This window comes from Littorina saxatilis, linkage group LG1, assembly GCF_037325665.1.
Source record: "Littorina saxatilis isolate snail1 linkage group LG1, US_GU_Lsax_2.0, whole genome shotgun sequence".
Classification (NCBI taxonomy): domain Eukaryota; kingdom Metazoa; phylum Mollusca; class Gastropoda; order Littorinimorpha; family Littorinidae; genus Littorina; species Littorina saxatilis.
In genome coordinates, this window is record NC_090245.1 from 47882848 (window position 1) to 47909847 (window position 27000).

Genomic DNA, 27000 nt, shown 5'->3' on the forward strand with positions numbered 1-27000 from the left:
GTGAAAGATTTTAGTTAAACTCAGACTTTATGTACAGAACAGAGATACATAGTGCTTTTAGTTATGCGCTATAGAAATCTCCTTAATAAATAAATAAATACACATTCCTATCTAAGCCCTTGAATCGTTCGATGTTGGAATCGAAGAACGAGAAATGTTAAGTGTATGGAATCATTTAGATAATACAAGTTGCAAACACCAAAATGTTCTAGACACATTTTATTGCCTGTGTTAACAATGTGCGTTTGTATAACAAGATGGATAACGTGTAACAATACTGATGTCTGACAGTGACAGTAAGCATAAAGCAAATAAAAAGGTAGCGGGGACTGGCATGAAGACTGCATCTGGGACTGAATCTACTTGTGTGGCTAAAACATCTTCCATGGAAAAACTTCACTTTGCTTACACAGAGTTCACAAGGGCTGCAGATTAAGCCATTTTGAGAAATCAAAGAGAATTAATAAAATTAAACTAATTTCGCTATTTTGAGTAATGAAAGAATCTGAGAAACATTTCTGAGAATTCAGCTGTGTGGTCTGAAAACAAATGTGTTCAGGGTAAAGCATCAATTACACTTACAGGCGTGCAACAGAATTTCAAGACTTGAAACTCCGAGGGAAGTATGACACTGTGCATGTTGTTTATAATTGTATTACAATTAATCATGTTCTATGTCTGCCAGCAGTACCATATATGCAGCCCTACAAAAAGAGCATCTAGGGTTTCCTGTAAAATGTAAGAAAAGTGATTAATTAAAAACAATTGCATGTGCGCCAAAAATGATGAAAATCTTGATTCAAAAACAAGTTTTCTGCAGTAGCACCACTGACATGACATTAGACAGACTTGTGTGTGTGACAAGAAGAGAAACTGCATGTATTCGAACAGTTTTGAAACAAAAGAAATTTCATTAAATGAACAGTATACAGCATTCAAAGGTGTGGGGAATGTGGGATATACAACCGTTTGATTTCATTCCTTGTCCTGCTCACAGTGTGCTGTGCCTTCCCTGCAAATCCAATCAAGTGGATGACTGTGCGACAGACACGTGCTAATACTGGAGCAGGGTACACACACTCTACATCCCATGACACTTGCTGTACACAAATAACATGTGTTGTATTAGCAAAAAAAGACAATTAAATCAATACAATCATTACAGTGAAACCCCCCCTTTTGAAACCTAAAAAAATCTGAGAAAATCAGGTCTTAAACAGGAGGGAGTCATAAAATGGGGGTAAATTAACAGAGGTTCTGAACATTCTTTCTTTATTTGGTGTTTAACGTCGTTTTCAACCACGAAGGTTATATCGCGACGGGGAAAGGGGGGAGATGGGATAGAGCCACTTGTTAATTGCTTCTTGTTCACAAAAGCACTAATAAAAAAATTGCTCCAGGGGCTTGCAACGTAGTACAATATATTACCTTACTGGGAGAATGCAAGTTTCCAGTACAAAGGACTTAACATTTCTTACATACTGCTTGACAAAAATCTTTACAAACATTGACTATATTCTATACAAGAAACACTTAACAAGGGTAAAAGGAGAAACAGAATCCGTTAGTCGCCTCTTACGACATGCTGGGGAGGGGAGTCATAAAATGGGGGTAATTTAACAGAGGTTCTGAACAGAAAATGTTAGAAAACAGGGTCCTACGAGAGAGGGAGTCTTAAAAGGGGCTTCCACTGTATTTTAAACACAGCACACACACTACAAGAGGATAAAACAAGTCTCAGCTTGAGAAAAGTGTGGGGACTACTGTAGTTAGCAGCACCAGGAGTTAATTTGTGTTTTTCAAAGATAGCAATGCTGATTCCCGAAAAAGCAAAAAAATGCAATTGCAATGCAAAAGTGATAGAAGTCAGAAAATGCTACATAAACTAAACCCGACATAAAAACCTTAGCCAGACACTATGTGAACTTTAGGTACACGTTAAGTAAACACGAGGATACATGTCCAACCATGTACAACAAATGCTTAAGTGTAATACCAAGTGTAACAGCGTCTTCGTCATAAGCACACTTACACATTTTTTCCAGGGGATGACATGTCAGTTACTGTCAAGACACAGCAACCTCGCTACAACATTACTACCGGCAGACTGGACATTGGTTCTGTACAACTTATTTTGTTCGACATGCACCTTGTGACTCGGACTCTGTCCTCAATCAAATGTACGATACAGAAAGCTGTCAGATAACCAGTCCAGTTCCTCATTCTTAGAGTAAAAAATGTAGCTGTTCATATTTTGTTTTTAATGTAAAAATGTAAACTTTTGATCAGAGGCATGTCCACTTGTACTTGTAGTTGTTGTTCTGGTGATCAACTTCATTCAGGTGTCTTAATGCTGAAATTCCAAAGCACAAGAGTTCTACAAACAGGAGCATGAACATCACAGATAAAATACATGTGCCATGATTTAGATCTGCACACTCTAAATACTGCATTATCTGCAGCTACACATGAATCGCACACAGTTCTATTGTTCCGCTACATTGATTAAGTACAGAGCAGGTATAACTTATTAATTTTGTTTAATCATTTACATTATAAACAAAACATACATGTTAATGAGGTTAAAATTAACAACGATGAAGATATGAAATCTCTGAGGACTTTTGCTTTGGTATTTGGCACTGCAATTATTGAGTCTGTCTTATACATGTACAATTCTTTGTTATTTAATAATAATAAAATGATAGTTTTATGACACAAATCCTACAATACTTCCAAGCGCCTAACAAAGACTTTGAAATACATAATACAAACACATAATATAAACAATTCTGTTCAAGATGCAGATCATGCACGATGCGTAAATCATAAGGCATTTTGATTTGGTTGTTCTGTTTACATGAGAAGAAAAAAAAAGGTAAATAATAAACTCATGAAAAAAGACAGCAAGCCAAAAGCACTTGTTGAGTGCAAGTTACAAAATAAACATGTCATACGTTATCATAAGTTTAATCCTTAAACCAGCAGTCTGTTGTTGTAAGAAGCATGACAGGCACACAGATACAAGAATGAAATATCTGATAGTCAAACCTGCCCTGGCGACCACCTCTTCATAACCACCACCCCAAGAGAAACCCGTTGAGGTTCTTTCCTATATGATTCACCTTATCATAACGATCACCTGTCTATAAGGGCCACTTTTGTTTTGTCCCTTGGTTGGTCGTTATAGACAGGTTCGACTGTATCAGTCAACCAGCTGCATGGTAACAAGGTAGCTGTGTACGCCAATGGCAAGACCAGAAGCAGAGAAAAAGACACATACAGTGATAAACAAAAAGACCCATACAGTGACTTAACAAAAAGACCCATACAGTGACTTAACAAAAAGACATACATTGATTGACTTAACAAAAAGACATATATTGACTTAACAAAGGGCGGGGATGTAGCTCAGTCCGGTAGCGCGCTGGATTTGTATCCAGTTGGCCGCTGTCAGCGTGAGTTCGTCCCCACGTTCGGCGAGAGATTTATTTCTCAGAGTCAACTTTGTGTGCAGACTCTCCTCGATGTCCCAACACCCCCCCGTGTGTACACGCAAGCACAAGACCAAGTGCGCACGAAAAAGATCCTGTAATCCATGTCAGAGTTCGGTGGGTTATAGAAACACGAAAATACCCAGCATGCTTCCTCCGAAAACGGCGTATGGCTGCCTAAATGGCGGGGTAAAAAACGGTCATACGCGTAAAATTCCACTCGTGCAAAAAACACGAGTGTACGTGGGAGTTTCAGCCCACAAACACAGAAAAAGAAGAAGAAGACTTAACAAAAAGACACATACAGTGACTTAACAAAAAGACACATACATCAATTGACTTAACAAAAATACAGTAACTTAACAAAATAAACATGTGCAGTAACTTAACAAAAAGACACATAGAGTGACTTAACAAAAGGACACATACCATAATAATCATAAAGACACTTACAGTGATGAAACAACAACTATCATCATCATCATCATCATAAACAGTTTTCAAAATACTAATCAGCATTAACTGTTAACCACCACCACTATCATCACACCTACCAGAACCAGTGATGAGATATAAAGTGAAGAATACTGAGTGAAACAAAGGTAAAAGCTAGGGATGGAGGGGGGGGGGGGGTGTGTGGAGTACAGTGGTGGTGGAGTGGGGGGAAGAGGGGTGGACTGTGGAAGTGGATGTTGACCATCACGGTGTGTCCGACACTGGTCAGTTGGTATCAATAGTCTGTCCTTCTGAATGTTCACCATCTTTCTTTCTTTTCTGGCGTTTTTTCCTGCCTTCTCCGAGTAGGACGTTTTGTGCATGTGTTGCAGTGCTGTGATGTGAGCGAATGGTGAGCAGTGCACTGGCTGAGTGGTGTCAATACACTTGGCTGATGAGCACCATAGCCTGTGTAGAGTAGACAGACCAATCGGTGTAGAGTAGACAGACCAATCGGTGTAGAGTAGACCGACCAATCTGTGTAGCGGAGCAAGATGTCTAGTGTTTAAGTAACCAGGTCATGTCAAGCAATGCTGAGCTATAAGACCAATCTGTGTAGGTGGGCAAAAAGCGCCACGTCTAGTAAGCCTGATTTGTAGCTGAGCAACATGTCTTGTGTAAAGGTGAGAAGTAAATGTGTAGCTTGACAACGGGTGCTGTGTACAGGGATCACACTTTGTAGTTACAGCGGGACCCGAGATGTGTGGACCCTCTGATGAGAGGACACCTCCTTTAAAAGGACACCTTCTCTTGTCCTTTTTACATTTAGTCAAGTTTTGAATAAATGTTTTAACATAGAGGGGGAATCGAGACGAGGGTCGTGGTGTATGTGTGTCTGTGTGTGTGTGTGTGTGTGTCTGTGAGTGTGTAGAGCGATTCAGAGTAAACTACTGGACCGATCTTTATGAAATTTGACATGAGAGTTCCTGGGTATGATATCCCCAGACGTTTTTTTCATTTTTTCGATAAATGTCTTTGACGACGTCATATCCGGCTTTTTGTAAAAGTTGAGGCGGCACTGTCACACCTTCATTTTTCAATCAAAGTGATTGAAATTTTGGCCAAGCAATCTTCGACGAAGGCCGGGATTCGGTATTGCATTTCAGCATGGAGGCTTAAAAATTAATTAATGACTTTGGTCATTAAAAATCTGAAAATTGTAATTAAAATTATTTTTTTAATAAAACGATCAAATATTACTTTTATTTTATTCTTTAACATGTTCTGATGCCAAAAACATATAAATATGTTATATTCGGATTATATTCGGATAAAAGACAAGCTCTGAAAATAAAAATTATGATTAAAATCAAATTTCCGAAATCGTTTTAAAAACAAGTTCATCTTATTCCTTGTCGGTTCCTGATTCCAAAAACATATAGATATGATATGCTTGGATTAAAAACACGCTCAGAAAGTTAAAACAAAGAGAGGTACAGTAAAGCGTGCTATGCAGCACAGCGCAACCGCTACCGCGCTAAACAGGCTTGTCCCTTTCACTGCCTTTTGCACTAGCAGCGGACTACGGTCATTGTGAAAAAATGCAGTGCGTTCAGTTTCATTCTGTGAGTTCCACAGCTTGACTAAATATAGTAATTTTGCCTTACGCGACTTGTTTCTACACCAAAGTGTACCTGTCATGAAAGGCCACCTGCAATGTAGGGACACTTTTGACTGGTCCCAAGGGTGTCATTTCATCGCAGGTACCTCTGTATGTGATGCAGTATTTTGTGAAGGGACCAGCTGGTGTAGTTGGTAAAAAAAAGTGCTGTGCCGGCATTGTTGTTGAGTAGCATGTGCCATATAGATACAGGGAAGTGCTTGGTGCTACACAAAGAATGTTATATCCAGTGACTGTGTTTTAATTGTAGTTGAGCATCATGTCCTGCATAGAATGGAGAGAACAGCATTTGTTGCTGGACAATGACTGCTGTGTGCTGCGCCTACATTTTGTTGTTCAGCAACATGTCCCTTGTAGTCAAAAGAGAACTGTCTCTACCACTGAGCACTGTGTACTATAACCACACCACACAGCAGAGCATTGTGTCCTGGCTGTAATTCTGGACTTTATCCTGCAACACTACAGCTGACCACTGTCCGAACACATCCCTCAGTTCTTGCGTTTCCACCAGGTGGCTGAAACAAACACAGCACAACCAGTGAATACACATGCACAGCCACAAACAATCAAGTTCAAGTTCAAGTTCAAGTTTATTAGTCCATAACCCATGGGGGCATTTTGAACAATAAATACAATCAATACAATCATGATATATGCTAATATAATAAATAAATAAAAAAATAAATAAATAAAAAATAAACAAAATTATGAAAAACTGTTACAAATTCTATTAGTAAAGTCCAAAATATTCTTTAGCAATTTCTTTTTCTTAGTAGCAAACAACTTTTTGAATTTAAGTGCATTAGGTTTTTTCCAATAGTAAGGTGGTAACAACTCAGCTCTTTCTTCTTTGAAAAAATCACAGACAAATAAATAATGGAATTCATCACCTATGTCATGCGATACACATTTGGTGCAAGTTCTTTCTGACCTCGGGATGTTAAGATAACGTTCTTTCTGTACAGGCAAATTGTTGTTTAATGTTCTAAACTTCATCATTGAAACACATTGCTGATATGGCAGGGTTGTGACGTAGTCTTCACATGCAAAAATATCTTTGAACATTCGATAATTCCAAAACATATTTTTTGTTCCAATTTCTGTAAACCATTTATGGATATATAAGCTTCTTTTTACTTTCTTTTTAAACCATGTGCTTGAGTATTGAATATTTTCTTGAGAAGTCCAAAGGCCAGAGAGACCAATTTCATTTAAGGTTTTTTCAATGAAACATAAGTACTTGGATTCAATCATCTTGTTGATATACACTTTATAAGTAAAGCAGGGAGCAGTGCACATACACTAGAGCGGGAAAAAAACAACCCTGCATCATTTTATTCCTGTAATTACAATTTCAACACAAAAAGCAGAAAGGCAATAAGTCAGTAACACAGCAGTTCATATTGTCAGAAGTAGGGCAATAAAGTTACAGTCTCGGTGACTTTTACCACCTATGAACGTCTAGGCGGTGAATATGGGGAGGGGGGGTGGGGTTTGCAAATGGAAGTATTCCTGTCAGCCAAATAGACGTGAAAGCAAACAGCAGACAATTGTCAATTAAGGGGAGTTACCTGGTATTTTCATGGAGTGCACAGTTTCAGGTGTCACCAGCAGTTCAGCCGAGCACTCTACCAGCTTCCGTGTGGCAGCACTGTCACAGTTACTGCAATACAAACTTACACGTCACATCTCTGTATGGACTACAGCACCCCCTCACATCCATCATCTCAGTGCTGAATGTAACACACAATCCAAAAACAAGAAAGGTTAGTTCATTATTGTAACGTTTACTTTTTGACACACGCACTCATGCACGCACGCACACACACAGACAAAAAAGAAAGGACTTCAAAGCAAAGAAACTTACTGGATGTACTCGTTTTCTGTCTTCCACACCTCATAGATGATGAAGGTGTTGGAGTCTCTTAGGTCCCTGACACTGATGCTGCAACATGCAACATTATCACCATTTTAATGCACCAAATTACTATTGGACCAATCAGGACCGATTCTAGTTGACCCTCTAAATGTTATAACGGTCAGACCGGGACCCTTTTGGTTGATCACTCTAAAGCAAAGAAAGACCTTGAATTAACAATACTAGGGAGAATGATTCTATTCTTCATATTTTTAACTATAAATTTAAGTTACGTCAAATGTAGTTTTACATTATTTTCTAACTGTCTGATGTTGATTCTGAATCTGTCCTTTTAGCAAAAGGCTTGCTGAACTTGGTGTGTGATTGCTGTGTGAGAACTTTTCAGCTGTTAATATTCATGAGGTCAGGTGAGTAATTAGCTGCATGAGGTCACGTGATTAAGGTCACACCAGCCTCGATTCAATCCTGTCCCCTTTACGGCTATTCTCTCAGGAGTCGCAAAATGGTTTGAATTCTACTTTGGTCGAAATAAAACCGGTACATGTAATAAAACCGTTATTTCTAATATGCTGACTGTCGGCTCATGTTGATATCCATTTCCTCAACATGTCCGTTATCATTTACTAACAGTGAGCATATTCCTATTAGACATAACTCATACCAACACTTTACTTCTATTCCACAGACCATGGACTAACAGACACAAATTTTTCAAAAACATGACAGCACAGAAAAAACCCAAGATGCTGATCTCTCTATCCCTTCACACTGTTAAACACTATTTCAGCAATCCCCTCCTCATTAATATGATTTCAGGAGTGTGCCTAAAGAAACAATTACACAACGCGCATCACTTGATACACCTGAACGAAGTGAGAGTGCACACATTCTCACAAATCAAAGTGTATACCTTGTGTGTCTGTTTGAAGATGCTTAACATTGAACACTCACTAAATGACTAATACAAACATTCTAACTAAACAACTATGTCACCAAAGACATAACATTCAGAAAATCTGTCTCTGGAAGAAGCAGGTGAGCTGTCTTACTTGAGGCAGCCGTTGAATCCCTGCGTGACATCGACGTAGCTACGCAGCAAGGCTCTGAACTCCTCCACCTTGTCTTCCTTCAGCTTGAACTCCCTTTGAACCAGCAGCACCTGAAACACGCTGATAGTGTTTAGCTTTTCACCCATTCAACACTGCATTCCATCACACAATGAACATACTGTTACAGAAAAACCTCCCTTTGAAGGCTGACATAGTCCTATTTAATTAGTTTAATTACTTCCAGGGCTTTTCCCATCGTTGCGGGGATTTATAAATTAAGCTTCCTGCAAAGTTTTAGGTTTGAAGTCCTTACCAATTACGAGAAATAATTAATTCTTATTGCATTGTTTAGCAACAGTTCTCCAGGACTTGGGCTATTTTTAGACCGTTGACGTCACTTCCTGACGTTTCGCAAACCAAAGATGGCGTTTGAGACTGTTCTGTTTACATTCGACACTATCAACACCACTTTGCAATACTGAAATAATTTTTTCTGTGTTCGAAAGCTACAGCCAATCGTTATTATATCCCCTTAGGTACAGTTTTATAACATTATTGGCACATGTAAACAATATGAATTAATTAATGAACGCTACAAATATGGCAGCCTTTAAAGACCTTCACTAATCTGAGAAAATCAGTTGTGAAAAAAAGGAGGGCATCTTAAAATGGGGTTAAATTTAAAGAGGTTATGCTCAGAAAGTCTGAGAAAACAGGGTCTCAAAAGGGAGGGAGTCTTAAATTAGAGGTGGGGGGGGGGGGGGGGGGGTTCCACTGTACTCTTTCTGAAGCTTTGCACCCATTCAACACTGCATCCTATCATATGGGAGGGTGTTGGCGTGGATGTGTGTGGATTTAGATTATGTGTGCAGAGGTGCATGATTTGTTACATGTATCAAGCTTGTGATTCTTATGTAAGGACTGTGATTTTACTTGTGTATACGAGCCAGAAGACAATTCTCTGCATGTTTTACATTCAGACAATAAAGTTGTATTTAACTTAAATTGAATTGATACATAATGTACGTACTCACTAGTTCTGTCAGTTCAGAACTCTCACACATCTCTCTCAGGGCTTAAACTTTTTATCCTTATCCTTATTGCTCGGTGAGTCAAAAGGACACGCAGTGAATCAAAAAGGACATGCAGTGAATCAAAAAGGACATGCAGTGAATCAAAAAGGACACGCAGTGAATCAAAAAGGACACGCAGTGTCACACTCACTGTCTGGTCCTCCCCCATCACCACCTCTTCGTCCCGAAAGTTGTCAAACTCCACCTGCAAGTCAACACAGTTATTTGTACGCATCGATCCACATGCATTTCGCCACTCTAACTAGGATTCCATTTTATAACACCAGATTGATTTAGACAACATGAACATGGCTTTAGAACAGTTCTTTTAGCAAAATGGTACATCAAAGACTACATATCGATCAACTGAACAGCTGTTTACATCAGGAAAGTTATCTAGCCTGCTTCATGAGACAATTAGAAAAAAAAAATGCAGCTAGACATGCAACATTTGGAGTGCACCATGCACATTGAAAAATTAAAATTTTACGCCCTCACCGCAAAGCCATTAGGGGCATGTTCCCAGTTTTTACCCTGACTTTAGATGAGATACACATGCACATTCCTTCTGCTTGAAACCTTCTGCTATTTAATTTGGTCTACTGAGTCAACACAATGCTGCATAACATCTAGAAAAACAGGGCAGATTGCCAGGTCCGTGTAGTGTGGCAGTGCACCATAATGACCTACCTTGGTTTCCAGCCGGTCCAGCAGGCTGGCCAGACGTTCCACCTGGACACTGACCGCGGGGCTGCACCCTGCACGCAACACACAGCGCTCTGTCACTGACCACAATCATCCTGGGATTAAAGTTACCATGGAACCCCTTTTTCGAGGCCTCTAAAAATCTGAGAAATTCAGGTCTTAAAAAGGAGGGAGTCTTAAAACAGGGGTAAATTTACAGAGGTTATGAAAAGAAATCTTAGAAAACAGGGTGAGGGGCGCAGTGGTGTGGTGGTAAGACGTCGGCCTCCTAATCGGGAGGTCGTGAGTTCGAATCCCGGTCGCTGCTGCCTGGTGGGTTAAGAGTGGAGATTTTTCCGATCTTCCAGGTCAACTTATGTGCAGACCTGCTAGTGACTTAACCCCCTTCGTGTGTACACGCAAGCACAAGACCAAGTGCGCACGGAAAAGATTCTGTAATCCATGTCAGAGTTCGGTGGGATATAGAAACACGAAAATACCCAGCATGCCTCCCCCGAAATCGGCGTATGCTGCCTGGATGGCGGGGTAAAAACGGTCATACACGTAAAAATCCACTCGTGCTATAAACATGAGTGAACGTGGGAGTCTAAGCCCATGAACGAAGAAGAAGAAGAAGAAGAAGAAGAAGAAGAAGAAGAAGAAGAAGGAGAAGAAGGAGGAGCAGGAGGAGCAGGAGGAGCAGGAGGAGGAGGAGGAGGAGGAGAAGAAGAAGAAGAAGAAGAAGAAGAAGAAGAAGAAGAAGAAGAAGAAGAAGGAAGAAGAAGAAGAAAACAGGGTCTTTAAAGGGTGAAGTCTTAACTTGGGGGTCTTAATTAAAAGGGGGGTTCCATCGTATACACCCACGCTTGCTCCCCACCCCCATCCCTTAGTGGTTGCAATTTAAGCCAGTTATTGATTGGGAGACTGAATCAAATCACATCAATTAAACTTTCATTTGAACTATTCAACAACTGTAGACGGCAAGCAGTTAAAAGTGAAATAGGCCATTGACTCCGTCTAGACACAACAAACAAACACTCAAGCAGCAGAAAAACAAAGTAAGTTTTTTCTTTCATACCAAACACAGAAGTCTAAAAGCTTAAATTTGTAAAGATGGCCTATCTTGATCACCCCAAACATCATCTTAAAAGGGAGGGAGTCTTAAAATGGAGATCAATTTACAGAGGTTATGAACAGAAAATCTGAGAAAACAGGGTTTTGAGAGGGAAGAACTCTTGGTCTTAAATTGGTGGGTATTAAAAGGGTGGTTCCACTGTACCAAATTTCTCTTTAAGAAAGTGGTATGTATTGTCCTACATTTTCTACAGCTGCTACGTTCTGTTTCTATGTGCGCGCTGTTGCTATCTTTGTGTCTCTCATCGTGCAGTGACACTCTGTAACCCAAACATGTTTCCCTCTAAAGCAGGTAGGACGCCAAACACAAAATGTCCACAGACATAATTTTTACCAGATGTTACCCACGCCTGACATTCCATGCTAAATTTATTAAACTCATTAACAAGAAAAGAAAGATTTTTAACTGAAAGGATATAAAAATTCTTCACAGGTATAAGTAGAAAATATATGAGAAATTTTAATACTAGAAAACAAACACAAATCATGCAGTTAGAACAGAACAATATCAATAAAACCCAAAAAATAGATGCGTTGAACTAAATGTGCAACTTAGTAGCTGTGTGTATTTTGAAAGACTGCGTGCAAGGGAGTGGGGCGGGGGGGGGGGGGGGGGTGTGTGGAGACATGTTAAATCAATGTACAACATTTGGTGTTAGGTGCATCATTTCTCGTAATTAAGCTTCAAGAACAGTGGACCCCCACCCCTTTTAAAGACTTCATTAAATTTTGGAAAATCTTATTCAGGTCTTAAAAAAGGAAAGAGTATTAAAATGGAGGTAAATTTACAGAGGTCATGAACAGAACATCTGAAGGTCTTAAAAAGGGGGAAGTCTTAATAATGGAAGGGCGCTGGTTCTGTGCGATGTTGCAGGTGGAAGCCGCTGAGATTGCATTTCTTCGGGAGGTTTCTGCAAAAATAGATATTACACGATTTGCGCGAAACAGTTGAGAAGCAGACGATCTCTGAGATTTCCGTTCGACTCGTGAAAACGTTATTTTGTATGATAACGATTCACTTGCAAACTTAAGTATACAATTTTGGTGTGTCAGTGGTAAATGTAAATAAAAATGTGTAATACAGACAAAGCAAACAAATAAACGTGTTTTTCTCGTGAAAATGTTGCGTTGTGCGGGTGTTTGGGTGGCAAAGTGCGGGACGGACTCTGCTCTGTGCTGTGACACTGGCAAGTTCAAAACACGAGAAAATTGATTTCATTATACGGGCAGCCACGGGGGATGTATGTATTTTTTGAAATGGTTGTAAAATAAGTCTTGTATTTATCACCGTACTCAGGCCCTGTTCTTTTTTTCGTAACACCTAAAACCGTTATTTCTTGTGAGCGACGCAGCATTATAAATTGAAGGTCTTTAAAGTGGGTTCCACTGTATGATGTATCTGTAAAAAGAGCCCCCAGAACATGACGCCAATTGATGACAAAAAATATCTCAATAAGCTGCATAGTGTACTGATTGTTCAAGTGTCTTGAAGTGACTTGTTTCTGAGCACATCCAAAGCCCACAGCCAAACAAAAACAAACAACTACAAGTACAAAAAACAAATGATCAGAATTAAATGAGGGGAATACCTGCAGGAATGTAATCAACCTGTTCAAACGCTGCAATGATAATGACAACATTGACAATGAAGCAGGCAAACACATACTGACACACACACCCCAACACACACGCACAAACTCACTCACATTCAAAACACACACATACATGCACACACATTCTCACACACTTAACTTACATTCTAGTTTTATGGTTTTCTACACACAAATGATTACCATCTTTAATAGCCTTGTAACAACACTTCTTAGACTAAAGACAGCAAAAACAGAAAAAAGACAGGTTTTGGCAAAATAAAGCTACCAATACTGAAACATTTGCTAATCTTATTTTACAATCCACATCTTTCTAACTTTCAGCACTTCCATATCAGGACATGTATTACAAGACTGCAGACACCCATGCTTTGCACACCCACTCTATCTAAACAGCTTGACTATGAGATCAAATGATTCAAGAAATGACTGAAAGAAACATGATGCACACAAACTTGTTTTCACTCTGGTTAATCAACACACATTCCCACAACCATGCACACTATTAAACACACACACACGCATAAACACACACACAATCACATGCATAACACACTGACCATCTGAGGCGTTGCTCTGGGAGCTGACTTGTCGCTTGGCCCGGCGAACAATCCGACCCGGAATGATGTTGGGACCGTCTCCTTTCTTGAACAGATCTTCGGCCGCCATTGGGGAGATGTCCCCTCTGTCAACAATCAGTACATCACATTTAACAATAATAATATTATATAAAGTATTACATAAAAATGGAAAATGTTATTTGACACACCCCGCCTGCCTGTAAACGATTATAAACATTAACACTTCCTATGCAACAACCATGGATACAGCGGTGCCTTCGATGTGGGCCCCCCCCAATGAGAGGACACCTCCAAAGAAAGGACACCTTCAGTCGTCCCTTCATCTTGACCAAAATATACCTGTCATGACAGGTCACCTGCGATGTAGGGACACTTTTAGCTGGTGCCGACGGTGTCCTTGCATCACATGTATCACTGAATTGTTGTCTCCAGAGTAGACTGTGGTGACAAAGAGCAGCGTTAAAGGCGTACTCCTTCCTGCGTAAACCATTAAGCTCACAATCTCAGATGTGACCAGCCTTTTACTTGGTATAAGGCCGTCCCTCTGCCTGGACACATGCCAAAAATAACATTCTGTGAACCTCGCAGTAGACAGTGCGTGCTGTTTACACGCAGCCTAAACATGTACACCCCATTCGTGCATAACACCCCAGGTTGAGAAGTTGTCCACACCATTGATGTCTCTTCACAACATAGCTCTACTCCCTGTTGTGGTTTTCATCACATGTACCACACAGATCTAAAACAGTAAGCATACGTTTCTTCAATACGCCCCCCCCCCCCCCCCCCCCCCAAACATCCACCCCCTTATTACAGTGAGTCAAACTGACCTTTCCTGACGCCCCTGTTCATCCAGATGGTCGGAGGCAGACTCCAGAGGGCGCTGCAGGGCCGACATCTGGTTGATGACCTCCCGCATCAAGAAACGCATGACAAACTTGTCCGTGCCACTGGCCGTCTTGTACGCCTGGTACACCAAAGTCATTGCAATCGTCAAGAAAATGAAACAGCATTTTTGCAGTACAGTGGAACCCCACTTTTAAGACTCCCTCCCACCTTATTAAGACCTTGTTTTTTTTTAAAGATTTTCTGTTCATAACCTCTGTAAAATTACCTCCAGTTCAAGACCTGATTTCCTAAGATGTTTGGAGGTCTTAAAAGGGGGGTTCCACTGTATGCAAAACAGACAAGGAAGTGGTAGCACAACTGATACATGAAGGTCTTAAAAAGAGGGAGGTCTTAAATTGAAGGTCTTTAACGGGGGGGGGGGGGGGGGGGGGGGGGGGGTGCCACTGTATGATGTATCTGTAAAAAGAGCCTCCGGAACATGAGGCCAAATGATGACAACAACAGATCTCAATAAGCCCCCCCTTGCTATATCCCACTTCACGGGTATGTCCCATTCGGTCATTAAGTTGTGTATGGGTTCCTTTCCCCCTTTCAACTCTTTACCACTGATATGCTTTGATGAGCAATTGATGAACAGATTATACCCAACTTATCTGGGCAGAAGAGTAGTGAGAAACATTTCAATCAATATGAGGCTTATATCGCGCGTATTCCGTGGGTACAGTTCTAAGCGCAGGGATTTTTTTTTATTTTTATCTTTTTTTAATGCAATTTATATCGCGCACATATTCAAGGCGCAGGGATTTATTTATGCCGTGTGAGATGGAATTTTTTTACACAATATATCACGCATTCACATCGGCCAGCAGATCGCAGCCATTTCGGCGCATATCCTACTTTTCACGGCCTATTATTCCAAGTCACACTGGTATTTTGGTGGACATTTTTTATCTATGCCTATACAATTTTGCCAGGAAAGACCCTTTTGTCAATCATGGGATCTTTAACGTGCACACCCCAATGTAGTGTACACGAAGGGACCTCGGTTTTTCGTCTCATCCGAAAGACTAGCACTTGAACCCACTACCTAGGTTAGGAAACGGGGGAGAAAATTGCTAACGCCCTGACCCAGGGTCGAACTCGCAACCTCTCGCTTCCGAGCGCAAGTGCGTTACCACTCGGCCACCCAGTCATTTCAGACTATCCCTTAGGTCCCCACTGCTGTCAAGGATTTACTGTTGGGCTGAGGTGCACGAAGCAAAACGGGGTGCAACTCAAATGGGTAGTACGCATCTGCAAGGTCAGAATGTTTGAATTTGAGTTTTGCTTTGATTACAACCGCTCAGACCCCGCGGCTTCTTCCCACCCAGTTGGACAACACCTAGTTTCGCTTCGTGCACTTCCGTCCCCGGTTAGCAAGTAAAAAGCTGATGTATTCACTCGCCTCGGCTGTAGAGTAGAGGACTTTGGTGAGACTTTTGTTGAGGTCATCACAGGTACCGAAGATTACCTTGAAGTCGCCCAGGTGTTGACGAAAGTACTCACACAGCTCTCCAGTGTCAATGTTACTGGCAAGCACACAGAGACAGAAACGATGCAACAAGAGCTCTACGCTTGTCATCAGCCAGAAGGCGCTCACTCATTCACTCACAGTGTGACATTATCTTTTTACCACAAACACATTCCTGCAAATGTTGACCTACTGTATTGTGTTCGCGACTCGCTGTGATGGGACATTCTCTGCATATCAAAGTTTAGACATTACCCAAGTTGTAGATTGTGTATGACTCACTGTGTTCATGCATTGTGTATAGTGTCTTGGTGTACTTTGTTACAGACTGTGAATGCGCTCAGTGTGTATCAGTCAGTCACTGTGCACCTAGGTTGTGTGCATTACTGTGTATTGTGCATATAATTATATATATCAAACGCTATGCATGGTCATGTGAATTGTGCATTTCAATTACTGTTTTACTCACTTTGTATTGTGTAGGTTACTCACTGTGCATTGTGTTGTACTCACTGTGAATCGTGTGTGCGTTGTGTGTGTTACTCACTCTGTATTGTGTGTGTTACTCACTGTGTATTGTGTGTGTCAATCTCGTTGAAGAGAGCCTGCAGTTCATCCTTGCCCATTACCCCGTCAGCAAAGAACGCTACAAACTCCTCCCATGAGATGAAACCATCATCTGAAGTGAAGAAGGCAATATTAATAATAATAATAATAATAAAACATTCTTCTATAGCGCTGTTTACCGCCAGATAACAGTCTCATGGCGCTTTACAAAACATTGGACATTAAAATTCAACATATTACATTTTGAATAACACAATATGGAGATTTGTGGAATCTTAAATATATGCATAGAGAAACTTTTTGTGCACCAGTATATGTGACTGTTAATCACCAAAACATAGTTGATGAAATTAAAAATTCTGCAAAGTCACAGACACACATAACATTTAACACACAAACATGAATGCACAATTATAGAAACAGAGTCCCGCACAATATGCAAACAAAACCACCTCTGCTAAAAAAGCAAGGAAGTACTTACCATTTTTATCTGCCCTCCGAAAAACCTGTAAATAACCAAAAGAGATTTAGATTAAATGCTTATCATATTACACGTTCTGAGCCATGTCATGATATTTCACAATAATCAATCATGTTGTGCCGTTAGTGTTGTAGCACATAGCGGTACACTCTCAAACATCTCTACCACTACCACAGTACCAGTGATGGCGCTAGTATTTTTTCAAACCGGTATGCAAACTTTTATAGTGCAAACAGTCCAGAAACAAGAGGCGAAGCCTTCAAGGCTCACGTAAGAAATAGACAAACAGTAACACAAACTCAATCACTCCGTCACACATACACACCCACACACACAGTAAGCTTAGGTGACACTGTGCAAGAAAGAGAGACACTAGATCTAGATCTGTCTGTCTGCATGTAGCCTACTTACAGGGACACGACTGCCAAATAGTCTCGGCCCGCTCAAAATAACAATGACTGAGACCACACACACCACGCGAGAGAGAAAGACTACAGGGAGGCATGCCGTCATGATGCATTAATTGACGTCAAACACTTTTGATCGTGACGTAATCTTATGCGAGCTTTATCCATAGTCTTGGATAACCACTCACACATAGACTCGGAAATGTTAAAGTTTCTACCACAGACATACACACAAACGCACAGACAGACAAAGTTACGATCGCATAGGCTACACTTCGTGAGCCAAAAAACCGGTAGTCTGGTCATTGGAACCAGTAAGAGTCCAACTCAGAGTACTGGTTTTTTTTGTGTTTTACCGGCAAAAAACCCCCGGTAGTTCTAAAAATCAACCGGTAGGTCATACTGGCAGCCAATTTTGTTCCGATATTTTCTCATTTCAACCGGTAAAATACTGGTAATTGTCGGGTAATGCCAATACTGCTCTATAAGCTTATGCTTGACTGGAGCAGTCTCTGAACATCCAAGTTATTTTAAACTTCTGACGGGTACTATTTGTCTCCGAAAACCTAAAACAAATAACGAAAACCCCATCTAGACTAACTAAATCTATCTTCAAAGTGAAGTATTGGACATGCCTGTGAAAAGTAAGCCTGATTCATGCTACATGCACCCTTATACAGGGTGACCCAAAAAAAAGAGTACCCAAACAAAACGTCATAAATTGAACAAAAATAAAGCAATCTTCATAAAATTTATTTACACACACAAGTAGCCTCTGCATGATTTCAACAGAAAATGTTAGCGTTCTAGCTTGTCTTTCAGGAAAGTTATGCTCATTCTACAGAACATGCTCCAAATGGCCTCCCCCGGATTTAAATCCCCCAGATTTCTATCTTTGGGGGTTCCTGATAGACAACGTCTACAGGAACAACCCACAGACAATCGCAGAACTCAAGCGAGCCATCACAACAACCATTCGCTGAATCTTGCAACAGGAGTGTGTGCGGGTGATTGATAACTTTGCGCGGTGAGTTCAAGTTTGCCTGAATCGGCGCGGAGGCCATTTGAAGCATGTTCTGTAGAATGAGCATAACTTTCCTGAAAGACAAGCTAGAACGCTAAAAGTTTCTGTGCAAATCATGCAGAGGCTACTTGTGTGTGTAAATAAATTTTATGAAGATTGCTTTATTTTTGTTCAATTTATGACGTTTTGTTTGGGTACTCTTTTTTTTGGGTCACCCTGTATTTGTGTTGAGAGCCGGATAATCGACGAAATCGATGCAACAATTTCAATGCAAGGGAGGTAACTCTTGTTACTCGAAAGCACAAGCATTGATGACGTCATGTGATTAGTGCTTTTGCTCCTTCGTAAATCCTCGCACAAACACGAAAATAAAGCCATGAACTGTGAAAGTTGCAAATATAAGTCATGATTGCAAACAACTATGTAACAAAACACGATCTAAGGACGAATTTTTTTATTTCTGATGAGGTTTTCGGGGGTTTTCGGAGGTTTTCAGGGTTTTTCGGAGACAAGTCGTACCGCTTCCGACAAGTGTAGTCCACATTACAAGTACACCTCTTTCTGGTGTGAACAGAACGGGGGGCCCGGGTAGCTCAGGTGGTAGAGCACTGGACTTGTGATCGAGAGGTCGCTGGTTCGAATCCGGGCCGGGACGGACACAGGTCAACTTTATGTGCAGACCCAGAGACGGTATCCATCTCCCACCCCCATGTCACCACAATGGCACGTTAAAGATCTTGGTCATTCTACCATAAGTGCAGATGGCTGATACCACCTAAACACGCATACATCAAAAAGCCGTGAGGGCGTAAAACTCGAATCGTATAAACCAATTCATGTCCAAACAAGAGGCGAAGCCATCAAGGCTCACGTAAGAAATCGACAAACAGTAACACAAACTCAATCACTCCGTCACACATACACACACACACACAGGGCCGGACCAAATGAGTTGTAAGGGGGGGGGGTTCCTCCTTTTTGGGGGGGGGCAAATCAGCGAAGTGGCGAAGCCACAAGCGCGCGCCTGCTTTAAATTTTTGAAAAACGGTTAAAATCTGTGCAATCTGGTGCATTCTGGGCCTTGTTTTGAGGGTTAAGAGCAGCATTGTTTAGGTGCTAAAACTAGTAAAAAAAAACAACACTCAAAGCAAGGTACATGCTTTTTCCAGGGGTGGGGTTCCGGAACCCCTGGAACCCCCCCCTGGGTCCGGCCCTGCACACACACACACACACACACAGAAAGAGCATCTATAGGTGAAACTGTGCAAGAAAGCGAGACACTAGATCTAGATCTGTCTGTCTGCATGTAGCCTACTTACAGGGACACGACTGCCAACTAGTCTCGGCCCGCTCAAAATAATAATGACCGAGACTTTCAGTACTTCCTTCGCGTGACGTCTAACCCTCTTACGTCATAATGTGACGTCAATGTAATTCTCGTGACGTCTTCAAATGTTGTCAATGTAATGTGACGTCTTCAAATGTTAGAGTTTCTACCACAGACATACACACGCACGCACGCACGCACATACGCACGCACGCACAGACAGACAAAGTTACAATCGCATAGGCTACACTTACGTGAGCCAAATACTGAAATAGGCAATTAAGCCCCTTAAAATTTACTTTTTTGTGACCAGAACGTGACAAAGAAAACAAACTAGTCAGTGGACAAGACTACGCGAAAAAGACATGAGGAATGTTTGTTCTAGGTTATCGTTGTTTGCTTACTGGCAGAAAGGCAGAGGAGCTGGACTCGGCAGACTATAACTACAGTACAGTAGAACGAGAAGTAGAAGCTCTAAATTGACAAAAACAAACAAGGGACTCATTTTCACTAACTATGCCCATCAACCGACAATCCAATTATAATGCAATATTCTACCAGGTATAAAATGCCACCCTTCACATATTTATTACCACCAATCATTGTAAAACACATTCTGAACACTCACATCGAGGAAAATTGCCATCCCCTTCTCTTGCTCAGGTATCTCTGCAGACGCCATTTTCACAGATAATCTCAAAGGGATACTTCCGTCTCGCGAGATTTGCTTCCGTCGCCAGTGAAAACAACATGGCGACCAATACAGCGAGGCGGGAGCCGTACATCGGTGAAAAACGCAACTTTAAGCGGGAAGGTCTGTACCTGTTTCTTGTGACATAGTTTATTTTCTTGAACTGATTGATATGGACCAGAAATTTCATAGTTTGTGAGACATTTGATTTCGCATAACCGATTTTTGACGACTGTTAAAAAGTTCGTCTCCTGATGCAGACGCAGCAGAGTCCTAGCCAAGTGAATTTTTGAGTGTCGGTCAAAAGTGCAAAAGATTGAGCCATTTATTATTTGTTGTCAGTTTACGTCTCTTTTGATTATTCTGACCCGATACTTGGATACCTCAGTATCATGTGAGTCTCTGACTCATTTTGTAGACCTGTAATTTATTGTTGCAGCCAACAGAATAATGAGCAAAAGCCCAACAGCTGACACCATTGTTAGATTTATGCTGTCTGTGGGACAAGGGATGTAATCAAGATCCTACACGTTTCTGGCCACTTACGTGACATTTACTAATTCAGTAAATGATTTAATCATAGTATTTTACAGAATCATCTCAAATCAAGATTTGGACAAAAAAGCAATGCAATTAATTTATTTACAGTTCTTTTTTCTGTTTGAGAATTACTGCCAGAAAAACCTGGAGAATATCAGATATAACTTGTTGTGCTTTCCCTGGCCAAGCGTTGATTATTGCGTGACGGTTAGTTAATTATACAGTGGTACCTCTCTTTTACGGGTCCCTCAATATTACGACCGACTTTTCTCTGACGGATTTTTTCTCCTTCTTTGTCTTAGTATTTCTCACCTCCATATTACGTCCCCCTCTCTAATACGACATATGACCATCCATACGTGGACTTATAACGACTTTTCAAAAAATATCACGGGTTTGGTTTGCTCTAACTTATATCTCCAGTCGAGTGAGTAAGCGATACGGACACAAACACGTGCTGAAATCCTGTCCGTGTACAAGATCACTTCGGCACGCTAACGGCTGAAGCCATGGTTTTTTGTTTCTATTTCAGGTCATTACTTTATTTTGAATAGATAAAGGTCATTCGCCAGATGTCTGCTTCATTTTGCAAAGAACTGTGCAGGAACTCCTACCTTTTAAACACGCAAAGTTACAGAAACGTTATGAAAGTAATCCCAACATCGTGCCAAAACCGAAAGTTGTGGTGACGTCATGAAATTTTGCAATGTACGTATGCAAAGCGCGTGTAAACATTTTCGGTCTAGCTAACAATGGCGGCCGACGAACATGGGTTTTAAAATCTGGAACTGTTCTTGGTTTTCCCCGATCCGTGACCAAATGACGCGATATATACAACCACGCGTTTGTTTAAATCAATAAATTCTCATCAGAATCCCGTCAGTGAAGTTTGAAGGTGAGTAGTGGAGTGTCCTAAGTTACTTAACTCTGTGGACAGTCCGTAGTGCAGTTGTCCCTTGAATGAGCGAGTCAAGTTTCATCGTGAAAACTGACGCTTTTGGCTTTTTGGCTTTTACCGTATTTTCCGGGTCATTAAGCGCGACTTTTTTCCTCGAGTTTGATCCCTGCGCCTTGTATAACGAAGCGCCTAATCCGTGTATGAAATACGAAAAAAATGAAAGAGACCGCCTGAGTACCAGTCAAACAACTTGTGATAATGCATGTTTCAGCTACTAGGTACTACGTACCCTGGCCAAGTTTCCTCTCAAGACATCAAAAAAACGGTATACTTTTTCAATTTTGGTGCGCCCTATCGGCCCCCTGCGCCCAATGGGTGACTGGATTACAATTTTTTTTTTTAAAGAAGGGGGTGCGCCTTATGCGCTGTAGCGCCTTGTAACCCGGAAAATACGGTACATTAGTTTTAACACACTGCCGCGGTTCTTATTCGTTTTGTTCCTTGCGTTTGGGACACTTTTCTTTGTTTTTAACCAAATTGTTGCTGGGTATCGTATGACTATGATTAGTAGCTGGTATCGACATCGATGTGCATGTTTTGGGACAGCATGCTTTTGTTCGACCTCAGTTTGTTTATTTCAAACCTTAACCCACGAGTAGTTACGGGGCTTCATTAAACAAGCAAGAAAACTGTGTGGATAATTAATTGAATAGAAAACAGGTTACCATAATCGTTTAAGGAAAGAATAACATTACTTTGTGGGCGGCATCAATCAAAACGCCAGTGTCATTCCGGATCATTGACGGACCTGGACATAACAAAACAATCCTCCATGTTACGACCCCTCCATATAACGACCGAATTTCGGTTACATTTTCAAAGTCATTAGACAGAGGTACCACTGTATATGTGACCTGAACAGGCAATCTAATTGGCTGTTCCTTATCAGACCATTGTCTCTCTCTTATTGGTTCTTAATTACTGTAACCCCCCCTCTGGGCCAAAATAAAAATTGACCCATGCCATCATAAAAAAAAGCTTTTGTGGAGCCACAAAATTTATATGGCATTCACTCCAACACATTGTTGATGTTGCAGGATACGGAGTGTATGTCTATGAGAACCAGTATTTCAGATACGAGGGAGAATGGAAGAATGGCAAGAAGCATGGTAAGATGTCTAGAAGTTTGTACTCTTTACATTTAGTCAAGTTTTGACCAAATGTTTTAACATAGAGGGGGAATCGAGACGAGGGTCGTGGTGTGTGTGTGTGTGTCTGTGTGTGTGTGTAGAGCGATTCAGAGTAAACTACTGGACCGATCTTTATGAAATTTTACATGAGAGTTCCTGGGTATGATATCCCCAGACGTTTTTTTTTATTTTTTCGATAAATGTCTTTGATGACGTCATATCCGGCTTTTTGTAAAAGTTGAGGTGGCACTGTCACACCCTCATTTTTCAATCAAATTGATTGAAAAATTTTTAAAGCAATCTTCGACGAAGGCCGGACTTTGGTATTGCATTTCAGCTTGGTGGCTTAAAAATTAATTTATGACTTTGGTCATTAAAAATCTGAAAATTGTAATAAATTTTTTTCATATAAAACAATCCAAATTTACGTTCATCTTATTCTACATCATTTCCTGATTCCAAAAAAATATAAATATGTTATATTTGGATTAAAAACAAGCTCTGAAAATTAAAAATATAAAAATTATGATCAAAATTAAATTTCCGAAATCGATTTAAAAACAATTTCATATTATTCCTTGTCAGTTCCTGATTCCAAAAACATATAGATATGATATGTTTGGATTAAAAACACGCTCAGAAAGTTAAAACGAAGAGAGGTACAGAAAAGCGTGCTATGCAGCACAGCGAAACCACTACCGCGCTAAACAGGCTTGTCAGTTCACTCCGTTATGCACAAGCGGCGGACTACGGTCATTGTGAACAAGAGGCGAAGCCTTCAAGGCTCACGTAAGAAATAGACAAACAGTAACACAAACTCAATCACTCCGTCACACATACACACCCACACACACAGTAAGCTTAGGTGACACTGTGCAAGAAAGAGAGACACTAGATCTAGATCTGTCTGTCTGCATGTAGCCTACTTACAGGGACACGACTGCCAAATAGTCTCGGCCCGCTCAAAATAACAATGACCGAGACCCCACACACCACGCGAGAGAGAAAGACTTCAGTGAGGCATGCCGTCATGATGCATTAATTGACGTCAAACACTTTTGACCGTGACGTAATCTTATGCGAGCTTTATCCATAGTCTTGGATAACCACTCACACATAGACTCGGAAATGTTAAAGTTTCTACCACAGACATACACACGCACAAACACACACACACACGCACACACACACGCACAAACGCACAAACGCACAGACAGACAAAGTTACGATCGCATAGGCTACACTTCGTGAGCCAAAAAATGCAGTGCAATCAGTTTCATTCTGTGAGTTCCACAGCTTGACTAAATGTAGTAATTTTGCCTTACGCAACTTGTTTAGTTATACATTAGTGATTACTTTGAAGTGATTGACAATGTAATTAAAACATGCATTTACCAAATGTTAACATCTTCAAGAATCTGCTGGACAATGGAAGAGTTTTTATTGAGTCACTGTATAAGTACGATGATTGAAATTGAGAAAACATTGTAACCGAGTGTCAGAACACAACAATCACCTTTGGAGGCAAAGCCATTCAAACAGAATTGAGATTTTAAATTTCTTAGCCCTATAAAAACGGTTACGGGTACTCAAAGGTTCCCAAAAACATACAAGGAAACAGCAGCAGCCAGACCCTATCACAAACAGAACTCTACAATTTACAGGTGTCAGCGACGTAGAACTAAAAGAGACGTCGAGCTATAAATAGCTCAGGCTCTTCAACAGCCGACAACTGCAGAGACTGCTGTGAAGGGTGATGCAGTAGTCTCCCTGGCACACAATAACTCATTGTCAGTAACATTTAGGGGTGTATGTTTGTCTCATGCTCAGGCCATGGCAAACTGTTGATGAAGGACGGTACATACTACGAGGGTCAGTTTGTCAACGGTGAGATCAATGGCCATGGCTTCAAGTACTTCTCCTTCTCACACTGCAAGTACACAGGACAGTTCCTCGACGGCGAGATGCACGGCTACGGCGTCATGCAGTACAAGGATGGGAGTATTTATGAGGGACATTGGCACAAGAACAAGAAACAGGGTGAGAGGAAGGGACTTTTTGTTGTTGTTGTTGAAGTTTAAAGGCACAGTAAGCCTCCCGTAAACCATCACAGACACTGTCAGGCTTTTACACACAGTACAAACACCCTTTCATTTAAACACTCACCACTTGAGAACATCCTAGGTGCCCTCCGTAAAGAGCAAGCAATTTTCAAAGAATTTATTTTTGCGTGGTTTATCTTACCCCTGAGCCATCGTGAACCCGTGTGATCCAGTTTCCCTTTTTCACAATGCAGTCGTCAGTTAGTAATTTGAATGCGACTCGCTGTGAGCTTATCTACAATAGCACGTTATTATGTATCTCTGACTATGCACGAAACAAACGGCTGTGGTTCACAAGAACTCTCGCAATGGCTTTTGACTGTTCAGAGGAACTGGCGATATGCATAAACCGTCATCTGCTACGAGAACCACGACCTTGCGTGACCCTGCTTCCGGGCGTTTCTTTTTACAAACTTTCAAAACTTCGAATTGTACTGATCTTGTCTTGATGAAAAAAGAATTCTTTTATGATTTAAGAATGTTTGTGTAACAAGCTGTCAATTTATTATTTAGATTTTAAAAGTTAGGTCTAGCGCCAAAATGCACCACGGTCCGATTGTCTCTGAGACAATCCGCAAAATTAATTCTTTGAAAATTGCTCGCTCTTTACGTAGGGCACCTAGGATGTTCCCGTTTGGTGAGCGTTCAAATGGAAGAGTGTTTGTACTGTGTGTAAAAGCCTGACAGTAACTGTGATGGTTTACAGGTGGCGCACTGTGCCTTTAACAGATGTGGATGAGTTATGTTTTTTTTTTATAGTGGCAGGTATCAGGACTGAAGGTAGTAAATTTAGGTGTGTGTGTGTGTGTGTGTGTGTGTGTGTGTTGTGTGTGTGTGTGTGTGTGTTAAGAGAAACAAGGAGATTAGAATTTGTTCAATGCTTGGAAGTTATTTTTATATTTAGTCAAGTTTTGACTAAATATTTTAACATCGAGGGGGAATCGAAACGAGGGTATGGTGTATGTGTGTCTGTCTGTCTGTGCGTGTGTGTGTGTGTGTGTGTGTAGAGCGATTCAGACTAAACTACTGGACCGATCTTTATGAAATTTGACATGAGAGTTCCTGGGTATGAAATCCCCGAACGTTTTTTTCATTTTTTTGATAAATGTCTTTGATGACGTCATATCCGGCTTTTCGTGAAAGTTGAGGCGGCACTGTCACGCCCTCATTTTTCAACCAAATTGGTTGAAATTTTGGTCAAGTAATCTTCGACGAAGCCCGGGGTTCGGTATTGCATTTCAGCTTGGTGGCTTAAAAATTAATTAATGACTTTGGTCATTAAAAATCTGAAAATTGTAAAAAAAAAATAAAAATTTATAAAACGATCCAAATTTACGTTTATCTTATTCTCCATCATTTGCTGATTCCAAAAACATATAAATATGTTATATTTGGATTAAAAACAAGCTCTGAAAATTAAATATATAAAAATTATTATCAAAATTTTTTTTTCGAAATCGTTTTAAAAACACTTTCATCTTATTCCTTGTCGGTTCCTCATTCCAAAAACATATAGATATGATATGTTTGGATTAAAAACACGCTCAGAAAGTTAAAACGAAGAGAGGTACAGAAAAGCGTGCTATCCTTCTCAGCGCAACGAATATCCCGCTCTTCTTGTCAATTCCACGGGCACTGCCTTTGCCACGGGCGGTGGAGTGACGATGCTACGAGTATACGGTCTTGCTGCGTTGCGTTGCGTTCAGTTTCATTCTGTGAGTTCGACAGCTACTTGACTAAATATTGTATTTTCGCCTTACGCGACTTGTTTATTTTCTGTTTTTGGCTCACGTA

At 40.7% G+C, this 27000-nt stretch overlaps 2 protein-coding genes across 8 annotated transcripts in view; one reads left to right on the plus strand and one right to left on the minus strand.

The window, feature by feature from the left end:
* Positions 1–204: 204 nt before the first annotated feature.
* On the minus strand, positions 205–20472 carry LOC138971890 (N-terminal EF-hand calcium-binding protein 1-like). 2 transcript variants are annotated; one of them, XM_070344730.1, is made up of 13 exons: positions 20414–20472; positions 17028–17052; positions 16550–16658; positions 15914–16037; positions 14451–14587; positions 13600–13724; positions 13019–13048; positions 10302–10369; positions 9763–9816; positions 8539–8648; positions 7478–7555; positions 7182–7273; positions 205–6125 (listed from the first exon to the last, which is right to left on the minus strand). In XM_070344730.1, the coding sequence occupies exons 1-13, from the start codon at positions 20465–20467 to the stop codon at positions 6100–6102; spliced, it is 1032 nt and encodes a 343-aa protein (XP_070200831.1). In that variant the 5' UTR covers positions 20468–20472; the 3' UTR covers positions 205–6099. The 2 variants fall into 2 exon arrangements, with proteins under 2 accessions (XP_070200831.1, XP_070200838.1); XM_070344737.1 differs by lacking the exon at positions 13019–13048.
* Positions 20473–20524: 52 nt separating this feature from the next.
* Positions 20525–27000, plus strand: part of LOC138971852 (MORN repeat-containing protein 1-like) — a 45577-nt gene continuing 39101 nt past the window's right edge. For all 6 annotated transcript variants that reach the window (XM_070344694.1, XM_070344688.1, XM_070344709.1 and 3 more), the window contains exons 1-3: positions 20525–20599; positions 23012–23083; positions 24935–25144. In XM_070344694.1, coding sequence (XP_070200795.1) covers positions 20536–20599; positions 23012–23083; positions 24935–25144 — 346 coding nt within the window. In that variant the 5' untranslated portion in view covers positions 20525–20535. The remainder of the gene's footprint in view (positions 20600–23011; positions 23084–24934; positions 25145–27000) is intronic.